Source organism: Varanus komodoensis, unplaced genomic scaffold, assembly GCF_004798865.1.
Source record: "Varanus komodoensis strain SLA01 unplaced genomic scaffold, ASM479886v1 scaffold1, whole genome shotgun sequence".
Lineage (NCBI taxonomy): Eukaryota > Metazoa > Chordata > Lepidosauria > Squamata > Varanidae > Varanus > Varanus komodoensis.
Window position 1 is genome coordinate 116,471,125 of NW_025335268.1, and position 13,692 is coordinate 116,484,816.

At 38.8% G+C, this 13,692-nt stretch overlaps 1 protein-coding gene across 1 annotated transcript in view; it reads left to right on the forward strand.

The window, feature by feature from the left end:
• LOC123029047 (phosphatidylinositol 3-kinase regulatory subunit gamma) overlaps window positions 1–13,692 on the forward strand; it is a 51,216-nt gene that overhangs the window by 19,921 nt on the left and 17,603 nt on the right. Inside the window, exons 2-4 of the mRNA XM_044441523.1 lie at window positions 10,744–10,855; window positions 12,008–12,106; window positions 12,584–12,764. Of these exons, the coding sequence (XP_044297458.1) occupies window positions 10,744–10,855; window positions 12,008–12,106; window positions 12,584–12,764 (392 nt within the window). The remainder of the gene's footprint in view (window positions 1–10,743; window positions 10,856–12,007; window positions 12,107–12,583; window positions 12,765–13,692) is intronic.

A 13,692-nucleotide genomic window follows, 5' to 3' on the forward strand; every position in this document is an offset into this window, starting at 1 on the left:
CGTTTGTTCCACTGTCATTGGTTGCTTGGCTACCTGGCCTGTGCCCTAAAAAACTCTGATCAGACCTTTTGGTAACCCTTCTTCCTCCACCCTTTTCCCATGCTGATCTGCTGGGCAACCTGGCTTCTTCCTCCTCTCTCCAAACTTGCTGCCTATCCAGGGGAGTAGTGGTAAGTCATTTTATTTTATTATTTCATTTTTTAACCATCCAATACCCAGAGCTTTTGACTGTTAGCTTACAGTCTCTCAATGCAAAACACAAAAACACTCAAATAAAATAAAAAATACAGATTCAGTAAAGCATGGTATAAAATGAAATACAATAAAATGTATAATTTTTTCATACACAGAATTTAAAGGAGTATAAACAACTAAAATAATTTCAATAAAAGACAAAGGTAGGTCTTTAATTCCTTCTCCTTCTCATGTCTTTTATAGGGAAATAGATTTGTGTTTGCATGGGTTGTGCTCACACATGCAAACAAAATAGTGAAGCTGGGTAGGAGAAAAATCCTAGAGCAGCAGCTGGCTGCTGGGTAGACCCTACAGGAGGCTTGAGTTGCTAGGCAACATGCTACAATGTAAATTTTAATGTGGGCAGCAGGGAAGGAGAAACACAGCCAAAGTTGGGTGTTTGCTGTTCCTCCAGCCTCAAAGATCCAGCCATCTTTGTCCATATGGGTATAGCTGTTAAGTAGCTGCTTCTGCTCCAGTAATAAAATCTGAGACTACTGATTTTTCAGAAGGATTGATTTTTGGCAGCGATACAGTTCCAGTCAAATCGGGGCTAGACAACTTGCTTGGCAATGAAAATCATGCTGGAACTAATCAACATGTTTTTAAACTTGACATTACAGAAGCAAAGGCTAAAAAACTTATATTTCAGTAGTGAAAGCTGGGATTTTTGGGATTCTATCAAAATGCCACAGAATGAGCAAAAAACAAAAGTCTTAACAGTTTAAGGAGTTGTTTAATTGTAGTGAAATCCTAGAGAGCTTTGACTATTAGGCAGACAGAAGTATAATAAATAATAAAACATGGAAACATCCTCCCTTTTCTCAGTGGCTTGTCTTACATAAACAAGGACTTGCTATTTATCACTTCCTTTATTCTTTCTTCACAGTTATACATTAAATCATACTATGTTTGTTAGAATAAGCTCCCAAGTTTAACTGTGTAGCTAAGTGTATATGCCTGTGTTGTACATCCTTACAACTTTATGCTCCTGCTTCATCAGTCCTGTTAATACTGTTATTTATATAATCTTATAAGTTATTACTGTGCTGACAACTGTTGGGGCACCAGTGTGGGTTGCTGCTGCATTGTTGTCACATGGAAGAGACCAAAGAGACTTGTTAAATCAGAAAATTAAATACCCCAGCCATAGTGTTTGATGGGATGAAGGATCTAAATGATTTTAACATCCTTTCCTCTGCAGCTTGGTTCAAACAGATGCTAATTGACCATAGGAGCTGTCAGGATATATTAGTTGTACAAATAATATCAAAGGGTACATGTGCCTTGTAAACGTAAGAATCTAGTGCCTGGTCCTGAGGCTCCTTCATGTGACTCTTCTATGAATAGACCATTGATTGTGAGAGAGGCTCTTTCAATGTAGCAAAGTAACAGGGTATTTTGCTTTAAGAAAATGTACACCATTTACAACCAATGGGACTAATTACTCCTAGAGCAATTAATTCCATTCCTTTTCAACAAGATGTGTCCTCAAATAAGGCACTTCAAGCCTAAAGTAATGCCATATTTTTTCCATTGTGGTATTTCACCCCACTATTTACATTTTAAGAGAGATGCATTTTTTTTCTGCAATTTGAAAGAAACCTGATTTTGCAAAGGCTTAATTTTTTTGATGTTTAGGGCACAGTCCTGTGCATGAAGGACTTCTTTTTGTCTAAACATGTACAGGACTGAGACTTTCCTTTCTGCAATTATAGGTGGAAGGAAATCCAGTATTTGGTTGGATCCCACCAGAGCTAAAAGCCTTTTTCTAAAATATAGAACTGTCACTCACCTCTGTCTTCCAGACTGTGAACAAAGTACAGGTTTTAGGGAGCTTGAAAAGAGATTGGGGTGGAGAATTGCTCTGAAGATTGGAAGTCTGGACCTGATCTTTCTCTGTTCATTCAATAAGGAAATGTGAGGGAAGCTGCATGGCAACCTTTCCAGTACAGTCTTCACACCAAAGAGAATGACTTGGCTCCCTTTATCTTCTGTAAGCCAGAGACAGGAACCAAATGAGCCAGCAGTTCTAATCCAGCCAGGCAATATAACTAGGTGAATGTTTGGATAGAAAACGTAGCCTGTTAGGGACCAGTGCCTGAAAAAAAGCAGTAATAAAGGGGTGGGTTAGGGGATGGGTTTAAAACCATGGAATTAATATGGATTTTATAGGACTCAGGTAGATGAGAAGTCAAGTGAGTTCTGTACATATACTACAAACACAACCTTTTCATGAAGATTTGGCTGCTGTAATACAAATTTGAAATTCTACTAACTTCAAGGCCAGAACTTGGCGATTGATAAAATTTTCTAACTTGAGCTCTTATTTTAAATAAAATATCTTGTGTAAGTTTGTCAAAAATTGGAACATCACAAAGCATAAACATGTGTTCCTTGTAAATTTTTACCACCAGTTTGAGGAGAATAATTTTAAGCAAGAAAGGGACTGGTTGGGATTGATGATAATAAAGATTCTTTTCACTTGTGGACTACCCAGTCTACTTTGCAGTTTAAAAAAGTGGAGGAAGAGAACCTATACCTGGAAAGAACATCTGGAATTGTATGGTTAGATGTCATCAGTATAGTGCTGTCACCACACTAGTCCATCTTTTACTTGATTACAAGGCTACAGTTAACTGAATGTTGATGAGATGAAAATTATGTTGAGTGGGAGGGCTGAGGCATTGGGAGTGTGCAGTCTACTTGCAAACAATAGTACTTGGTACTATGTAGGTACAGGTACACAGCTTGCATATTGACCTGCATCTATTGATGCTTTTGGAAAATGCATGGCAAGGGAGGTTTTTTCCAGTTGCAGTTTATATGCCAGCTGTGGCACTTTACAGAGCATTCAGTCACAACTGTTATCCCTGTCTTTGTAATCTCAGGAAGTGACTTTTGTAGTGTACTTTACATAGGGCTGCTGAAAACTGTTCAAACCTGCAGGTAGTACAGAAAGTCATACTCTGCCTGTTAGTGAATGATGGCATGTAGGAACTTATTAACTGAACATGTAAAACTGGTTCTGGCCCACTTGCATTGGCTGCCTGTATGCCTCTGGGCCCGATTCAAGATGTTGGCTTTAAGCTGGAAAGCCTTACATGGTTTGGAACCACAATATCTGCCAGAGCCTCTGCCCCTGCAGTCTACTTGGATACCACACTCAGTTTCCAGGGCCTTACTACAAGTGAAAACTCCGAGGGAGGCTCAGAGAGTGGCAACAAGGAGGAGGGTTTTCTCTGTGATGGCCCCCCATTTATGGAACAGTCTGTCCACTGTAGCCAGCCTGGTGTCAAATTTGTTATCCCCTCAGCATCAGGTTAAAATGGTCCTTTATGCCAAGGCCTTTATGTCTTATGCAGACATCCAGGGGCTTGAGGGGATTTCCCATCCCACATGTTTTTACAAAGCAATTATTTGCTGTTTGTTTTTAGCTGTTTTAAACTTTTTACTGTTTTCTGCTTTTATTATATTTTTATTGTATTTTATTATCTTGTTTTATGGATCACATTAAAAACTACCCAGAGGGTTTCGACTATGGGGCAATAGAGAAATGAATAGATAAATAAAATTCACCTGATAATTTTCCAGCAGCACTTGCTTGTAGTTATGTGCCCAACATAATTTGCAGGCTTTCATTAATGGATGTGTAAAATTATATTCCACCTTTCAGTTCCAAAGTGTTTCCAGTGCACTTCTCAAATTAATAAAAATAGTAATAACCAGCAGAACAAGTAGGGGTAACAATAATAAAACATGAAAACAGTGGAACAACAGAACCACAACACTGAATAATAGCCAAGTAAATACAGCAAGGGCAGAGTTGAAGTGCATTAAAGCCTTTTATGGCCTGAGGTAGATGTGTCTTGAAGAGAGTTACCTGGTTTTCACATGACAGCACACCATGGTTTAACTACTCCTAGGATGTTGAATTATCAATTGTCATTATGTGCGAGCCCAGAACTATAGGTTAACTAGGGGACAAAGTCCACAAAAAGAACCCATGGTTTGTTGTTGGGTTGTGAACTGTAAATTGTATAAACCATGGATTGTTGTTAAATACAGTCTCAGAAATGCAGGTTCTTTCACCAGCTTACAACAACAGCAGGCAAAAGCAGCTAAAAACAACAACAGCAGCAGCAGCAGCCTTTTCGTATCCAGTATTGCAGTGCCACAAAGTCATTTGAGATACAGGGAAGAAGCAGGAAAAGGAAGAAGACAATAACCCAGGGAATGAGAAAACAGACGATGGTTATAAGCATCTGGCAGATGAACCCAGTGTAGTGCAAGAAATCATAGTTTAAATAAATTTTGGGTTTGGGTTATATATGGCCCTGACCAGTGCTTCCCCATATATGAACTCACTTGGTAACTAGGGCTTTCTCTATGGTCTAGTTTGCATATAATGCCAGAAGTTGTTTAGCCTGACAATGATTTATTTTATTTATTTAAAACTTTGAGATGCCATCACTTATGCATGGCATCTCAGGATGGCTTACAGTCATTAAGACAAAAACACAATAAAACAACCATATCACTATAATAACAAATAACCAAGAAATATAAGTTAAGTAAAAGTGACTGTTGAACATTAAAATATTAGTTTTTAAATAACAATTAAATTAAAATTAAATTAAAATAAATTAAAATTAAATAATTTATTTGAATCTCTGATCCCACGTCAGGCAATAAGTCAGAGAATAATTTGAAACAATAGGTTGAAGTTGGTTTTTAAATCCTGGCTTAACTATGAATTGTCTGAATCCATAAAAAATTCCATTACAAACAAACAAAAGGTTTATTACTTTGCTTGTCAGCAAGCCTACAATTCTGCCTTGTTTAGTAAATCATAATGAAGACAAACCTTGGTGTAGCAATATGTGCAAATACTGTTGACTGCCCCAGTTCAGTAGAATCACCTCATCCCTATTTCATTAATTCTTCATCCTAGCTTTAAGAGTCTGTCTAAAAGGAAAGCCTTTTGTTAGATAGTAGGAAGAATGATTGGCTTGGTGTTGCTGTTTTACACTTTAATCAACAGTTTTAGTATTTTTTTTATCACAAAAATTTGAAGCGGGCGTGCTCGGGGAGGAGGGAGATGATGCTGTACTCACACCTGCAGTGAGAGAGAAGAACTTGCGCTAAGTTGTGAAGTGACACTCGGCAGGCAAAGCGCACGTAATACTCATACTTGCAAGCAAATCATTGCTTGTTTATCAGATTAAAATTTAGGAAACCTTTTTGCTCGTCTTGCAAAACACTCACAGACCAAGTTACTTGTAATCCAAGGTTTTACTGTTTTAAGAATTCCAGGCTCATTTGCAAGTACAGGGATGAAAGGTGTTCAACTGAACAAGCAGGCCTGAGTCACTGGGTGCCCTGGGGAGTGAAGCAGAAAATGTTGGGTTGCCTTCTGCATTGTTTTACATTGAGCTGAAATACAGCACTGTAAAGGCTAAGAAGCAGTGTAGATTGATCCTTCAAAATGTGTGTGCAGCCTATTCTCCATGTGTAGGTGCAGGCCTCCACAAATTACCTCAGCAGGTGTATATATATCTGGCTCTTTGAATCTACCTGGCAGCATGCAGAGCTACTGTTCTTAATTATTCACACATTGCAGAGAACACAGGGACAACTGTTACATTTGTGGAGGAAGCAGGTCCACTGAGCTTTGCAACACGCAGAAACAGTGAGAGAAGGAACAGTGGCTCCTGGTCCTTCTCTAATGCACTCTCTTGCTGAAGGATCCTGAAACCCCATTTATTACGTTCTATATGATGCAACTGACAATGTTCTCTGTATAGTTTACAAAAATTAAAAACCTTAATAAATACATTTTATAAAAACATTTACATACAAATGTACAGGACACAGATACATGCATCAAACTATTATAAACAACAAGTAAAACCCTGATTAAAACATGCTGTAAGATGTTTGAGAGAAGATAGTATCTTGGTGCAAAAAAGATAACAGTGTTGGTACCAGATGGACCCCATTACGGAGTTTGGTCCATAACTGGGGCTGTCTCCAACTTTTTTCTTGTCACCACCATCTGAGTCGTAGAAGAACCATCTGGAGAAGGAAGGGGTTTAGATGGTAAGCATAGTATATGGATTGGTTCATGCTGGAAAAAGTATTGGCTGTACCAGACTTTGCAAGGCTTATAGGTTAAAACCAGCACTTTTAATCAGGATTGGAAACATACAGTAAGCCAGTTAAACAAGCCAGAATTAGTGTTATATGTTCAGATCTTGTCTTTATTATCAAGCTGGGTGCTGCATTTTGCATAAGCTGCAGCTTCTGAACTATCTCTGGGGGAGTGATGATGTTCCATCAAGGATGAGCTATTCCACCTGCTCCCCACCCCAAGAGACTTCAAAAGCAAGGACGGAACTGCAGTTTGGAAAGGAAAGACACCTGAATTTGTTGTAGCTGCTCAATAGGGGAAAAAAACTTTAAATTTAGTTTTGTAATGTTATGCTGTTTTGCTGCATTATATTTTTGTGTTTTGCTGTATTACATGAATTGTTGTTAACCGCACAAAGAATTTCAGCTAATGGATGGTACAGAAATGAAATAAGTGCATCGTGTTTTCAAGGGCAACACAGAGCACATTGCAGTAATCTAACCTGGAGGTTCATAGAGCATAAGCAACTGAAGCTAGATTATGCAGGTAGGGGCATAGCTGAGCCACTAGCTGAAATCAGTGGGAAAGCTCTCTGTGCCACTGAAGCTACCTGAGCCTCAAGTGACCAGGATGGCTCCAGAGGAACCTCCAAGATGCGAATCTGCACCTTCGGGAAGAGTGCAACCCCATCCAGAACAGATTGAGCACCTTCCATCTGGTCAGAAGAACCAGCTACTAATAGCATCTCAGTCTTGTCTGGATTGAGTTTCAGTTTATTAGTCCTCATTCGGTCCATTGTCACAACCTCACACTGATATAGCACATCCACAGGCTTACCTGATAAAGATGAGGAGAAATAGAGCTGCAGTGTTACCAGCACACTAATGAAGTGCACACCAAAACTTTGAAAAACTATACTCAGCAGTTTCAGGTAAATGTTGAACAGGATGAAGAACAAAACTAACCCATACAGAAGCCCAACAAGGCCAAGCACAATCTTCTAGAGCCAACCATCCAAGTAGGAACAACAGAGTATCTCCCATTTCCAATTGAGACAGTTGCCGCAGAAGAATAATATGGTTGATGCCATCAAGATGCCTTCACACTCCCCCTGTCTCTCTCCAGGCATAGGCCATCATACAGGGTAACTATATGTTTCTGTGCCAAAATTTAGCCTGAGCCCCAACTGAAATTGATCCAGATAGTTATTGTCATCCAAGAGCTTCTGCAGGCTCTTACCTGACCCTTTTTCAGGTAAAAAGAAAATGCACTAGGCCCTATGGTTCATGCCTTAGAAGCTCTGTTCCTAGAACATCCTAGCTAGTAGATGAAGTCCTTCAAGCAGAGCTTCCTAGGAGTCTGTGGAGATACTGTAGGAACAAGTCATTTATGGTAGAAACTGAACAGCCATTGCTATAGCATTTCCTCTCTCCCACCCTGAGGGTGGGGTGGCTACCAAAGGAGAGCATTTTTTGCACCCTTGGTTTAAAGGTTAACATTTCTTTGAATTGTGCTTGGAAGTAAAGATTGATTCCAGGTTGCTCGCTCCTGTCAATTAGCAGCCTGTCATATTTTGAATCAACTGTAATTTATGAATAGTGTTCTAGCTACAGCTTTCTGTAGATCATATAATAGCAGCCTAATCTCTGAGACTTAGAGTCTAAGGGGAAAAAGATTGTTTTATCAGAGAGGCTAGGTCATCTTATAAAGCTGCAGCTGGTGTACTAAAATAAGCTTGTAAAAGGTACTTTTAGGACTAGGTTATCTCTGCCTCCTGTGATTTCAGGAGCAAAGCCAGATCCAGCTCACATATGCTCCCTAACTGTGCACCTGGTCTGTCAAGGGAAATGCAGCTCTGTCCAGCACAGGCGAACCAACAACTCCCAAACCAGTTAAATTTCCTGCTATTGTCATCTGTCTTGTCTGGGTTTGGCTTCCATTATTCAACTCCATGCAGTCCATTACAGATGCCAGGAATCCATTCAATCACCGCATCTGGAAAAGAGAACTAAAACTGGATGGCATCAGCATACTGGTAATGGCCAGTTAATTCTACTTCTTTGAATAACCTCCCCAGTAGTTTTATATAGATTTTGTAAAAGCACTGGGGACACAGCAGTTCCATGTAGCACTCCCTAGCATAACTCTAAGGAGTAGAGCAGCTGTTCCTCAGAAATTATAATCTGAGATCTACCCAACAGGAGTGGAATCCTCACCCAATAACTTGGCACATGATCAAGAGTATAGATAGGTTCATTTTGGAATTGACTAAAATGTTCTTCCTGTGAGCTCTTTCTGTAGTGTTGGGAAATAAATTAGCAAGCATATATAATAAAATCAGAATTACTGGTTACATTACTATGTAAAAAATGTATTCAAATAGGTGAACATATGGATTTAGATCTGTGGTAAATGAAGGAACAATAATTGGGTTACTTAAAATAATGGTATTTCAACACTAAGATCCTGCCATTGTTCCAGTACTCGCAGGAACCCAGGATATAGAATCAGTCAAGACATTGTCACGTGTTACAAATTATAGCATTAGTTTTCTGGGCTGGAGTTGCCATGTAGCACAGAGGTGCAGAAGTGCCCTCGTCTTTGCAAGCATACCCTTAGACCCTTTTTCTCAGGAACAGTACTCATTCGTAACCCAGAGACTGCCTATAATTGTTTTCTGTATGACTCCTCCGACAGAAAATGTACATTATGTATACAGAAAGACTATATGCATAATGTATACAGTAAGACTCCACGGAGTAGTGTAGAAAGACTACACAGAGTCTTCACCCAAATAGCTAGTGTTCCAAGCTAGATAGTGAAACAGTGTTGACACTTTCTTCTTTACACCATTTTCAAATAGGGCCCTTTCCAAAGCAGCTGTTAGGCTTCCATGGGAAGAGAGATTTAATATTTATACTATTCTTCCCCCTTCAGACCAAGGTTACTATGACAGAGCACACTAAGACTCATCGAGTTGGAAAGGACCTCAGAGTTCATCTAGTTGAATCTCCTGCCAGGGCTGGAAATCTGATACAAACAGGTGGTTATCTAGCCTCTGTTTAAAGCTATCCAATGAAGAAAAACCCACCCCCATCCAAGGCAGTCTGCTTCACTTTTTAAAAGTTTCTGCTGTCGGGAAGTTCATCTAATGTTTAGTCAAAAACACTTGTCGGCTCAAGTCCTAACCTTTGGAATAACCCTGAACACATTTCCTCCATCATCTCTGACAGTCCAAGTATTCAGTATGTAGTTTGGCTCTAAGGCTTGGTCTTTGTTTTTCATTTGGTCATATGAAGGTTAGACTTTAGCATTGGTATGTGGTGTCATTTTCAAGGCCTAGTTTTCCTGTGTATTAACATAGTTACCTGAACACATTCACTGAGACCATTGGTCAGTCTCTAAGCTTTCACACCCCTGTTATCTCCTTTTAATAGATGATGTCAGGAATTGCACCTGCAAGAGTATACATCCAAAGTATTATTTTTAAACTGAACTCTTAAGTTACAAGTCTCACGTGTACATACACATAACCCAGCTAAGCAAGAGGGAATTTTTGTTCAGTCTCCTCATTCAGTGCCATCACTAAACAAATCATCAGTGGAAGAACACAGTTATTTGCTGGAGGTCTTACTTGGCATGTAGCGGCACTACTTGCAGGAGTCTTCAATGCTGAAAAGACAAGGGGTATCATCTGTGTATGCATCATAGCTACAAACTTGTATCCATTCATGGGTCAGCTTACACAAGAGTCTGCGCACCTATTCTCATTAGCTTGTGACACCAGTTGGCTTGGATAGTTGCTAAAGTTGTTGGGTGGCCCCATTCCAGCAGCCTCCCCAGCACTGCCTTCACCATTACACATTTACGAAGTCAGTCTTGCACATTCTTTGTCCCTCCGTTCTGCTGCCTGAAGAAGCCAGGTACTGCTAAGAAGGAGGGCCCAGCAGAGAGGACTGCAGAAAGCTTTTTGACTGCCTGTGGCAACTGTTGGAGCTCTAAGCTGCTGTAGCTGGTCAGAAGTTCTGGTACATAGAGAAGCATGTTTAAAATAAAACTTTCTGAACCAGCCTTAAGGACCTGTTTAAACTGGAGAGGCTTATGCACACAGACATAACATGCAAGATTCATGCATATTGTTGTGGTATACCAAGTATATAAATTCTGATGAAGTAGTTTCTATAAGAAATCAAATATTAGCTAGAAAAATGTGATATTCTTAGCCAAAGATGCGTTTTTTTCCTCTTCAATTTTCACAGGTGTGTAATAATGCCTTGCCTAAAGTTAATGCCATATATCTCACTGAATCCCTTGTTCAACATTTTGAGGTTGCAGTATAAAGTCAGAAAAGTAAATGAGCACATTCTCTTTTCCAGCTCTTCCTCCAAAGCCCTCCAAGCCAATAACACCAGTAAATGCAAATGGGACAAAAGAAAATGGAAGCGCCTCACTTCAGGATGCAGAATGGTACTGGGGAGACATCACAAGGTAAAGAATGCTGTTTTCTGAAGCAGAAAGTGGTTTCTTCTGTCTTAGTGTACACATATTAAAAAGTGTCATTATTTGCATCATATTGTGAAGAAACTAAGGCAAAACTTGGAAGAACAACATGAGCAAAAAATAAATTTGAGTGAATATGCTTTTTCTGAATCTTAAGTGTTATGATACTAATAAATGTTAAACAGTAATGAAATCTATGGAGCATTCACGGTGAAGCCAGTTTTTCCATTTAAAATGTTACAGGCTTGATAAATGACCTTTAAAATTAATTTATATTTTATTAGGGTGATCCTATGGCCCCTTTGACTACAGAGAAACAGAGCTCCTATCTCAAAGCAGGGGATTTGCACTTATTTCCCCTCTACCTCCCCACAGCCAGCAGAAAAAGAATCACAGGGTCAGGAAATTCGATTTTGGAGGTGGAGCAGCTGGAACACTGCCGGATTTTGGAGGTGGGGAAGTAAAGGGAGCAGGAAGAGGAAGAAGACTAGGGCTGTCAGAATATAGCATATTCTGGTGGCGTTCCAGCCTGTTCCCTCTCCATCGAAAGCACTGCAACCAGATAGCTGAATTCGTCCCTCTTAGCTGAATTGCAGAGCAGGAGAAGTGGAAAAGAAAAGTCTCCACAGCTTCTTCCACTCTGCAATGGGTACTCATCAGAGGTTAACAAGCACTGAGGATACAATTCATGCGATTGCTTGCCAAGTCTCTTAAAGAGCCTGGTTTAAAATTAAATCAAAATATAATAATTTCTTCGTACAGAATCCATAACCCTTTCTGTTGATGTGCCCAGGATGAGAGGTGTGCCTTTATTCCTGATGATTTTAAAACCTCTGCAGAATATTAAGCTTATGTAATCAATTCTAATCATGTAATTAACATAAGACAGCATCCAAACATCAACCTCCTTGTAAGAAAGATTTAGGTGTGGCTATTTAGGAATCAATTAAATGCCAAAAAATTGGCCTACTTGAGGAAAGTTTTGACAACAAATTCTATGTGATACTCAGCATAGGCTGGGAAGGAGACAGATTAAGAAGCACGTATGTGATAATTTTGGAAGCAAATAGGGAGGAGCGATTAGTGATGATGTTAAGAATCTTTGCACACTAAACCTGATAGTATGTTTCATTCTTTAAGGGAAGAGGTAAATGACAAACTGCGAGACATGCCGGATGGAACATTCCTGGTGCGAGATGCATCAACAAAGAAACAGGGAGACTATACGCTGACACTGCGGTAAATAATTGGGACTTTGCCTTATCTGTTGTCCTGTGTAAATTGTCAGTAGCATCTGTTGCTACATTGCCATGCGTGTCACAAATGGTGATATGAATATAAACTTTGTTTTTCATTGTCTTTCTTTACAGTTTTGCTAGGTCTTGAAATATACTGCATGGTAGGAATGAACAACTTGAGTTTCTTCAAAGAATTTGCAAAGTGCATTGGCTTTCTGTGTCTTACAGAATGTTCTCTTATTTTGATGCCATTTTAACATTTCTTGATATTAGAAAAAATTCATATACTCTTGGGAAAAAATAGGGAAATTCTAGTTAAGGTTAATATTAAAATTAGTGATGTTTGCAACAGATACATTTACATTTTGGATGTACACTTTTTGAATTGGTATCATTAGAGCAGCTGATGTAGGATGTGTGCAACACAAATGCACAGCATGTTATGCCTTAATTGTTGTTGTTGTTATCTTCTTTTCAGGAAGGGTGGCAACAATAAATTGATAAAAATTTATCATCGGGATGGGAAATATGGTTTTTCTGACCCACTGACATTTAATTCTGTTGTGGAGCTGATTAACCACTACCATCATGAATCTCTTGCTCAATATAATCCTAAACTTGATGTGAAGCTGATGTATCCTGTATCAAGGTACCAGCAGGTGAGATTTTTCAAGACCTTTATTCTTTTATCTTTAAATGCAAGTATTTTTAATAGATGTTTCATCAACTATTTTTCAAGAAATGGTGTTTTGTAAGCAACCCCCCACCTTAGTGCTCTAGTAAAAAATATTTTCAAGAGTAACTCATCAGAAAGCTCTGACTGGGGTATTCTGCTTTAAATTCATAGTTGTTCACTTGGTTCATTCATAAATTGGCAGACATTAAAACACCAGTTTGATGTTTCACTGTAACAGAATGCATAGATGCTATGATAAAACATGGGCTCTTGCAGCTTCAGGATGTACCAGAAAGCCTATTAGAACCCTGCTTAGTGTAGAATCTTCTGAAGATTATGAGCGGTGTGTAGCCATATAGTTAGATATTAAGTTTTACAAAAATTATGTCTAAGTAGTGATATGGAGGGGAGGTGGGAAACGAACTGATCACAACTTTACCTACTCACTAAATCTAGACCTCGGCATCTTAATTTTTTCTGCCATTATTGATATCTCTTCAAAACTATAGAATTTACAAATATAACACAATATAAATATTTTCACAGTGCAAGAGGATGAACATATTGAAAGTCTGCCATGCTTTCTGTAAAATAACTTTTACAGATTAAGTAGCTGATATCAAGTGATTAATGCTGAGCACCTTAACTACAAACATTCCTTTACATAAAGATCCAGTATCTAACTTGTTAGCTCAAAAGTCCTAAAACATTTATATATAGTGAATAATTGGAATAGTTATCATTCGAAAGCTAGAAGAATGTATTAATGGATATTTAGCTATAGAGGAACTACAAAAGTATGTAGGTAGAGAGGCTTTATTATTCAGAATTAATAAAACTATTTAATACTTCTGTTTCCATGTGGGTAGTTCTGCAGACAGGTTGGTACTTGGGTCAGTTTTGTAGAAAAG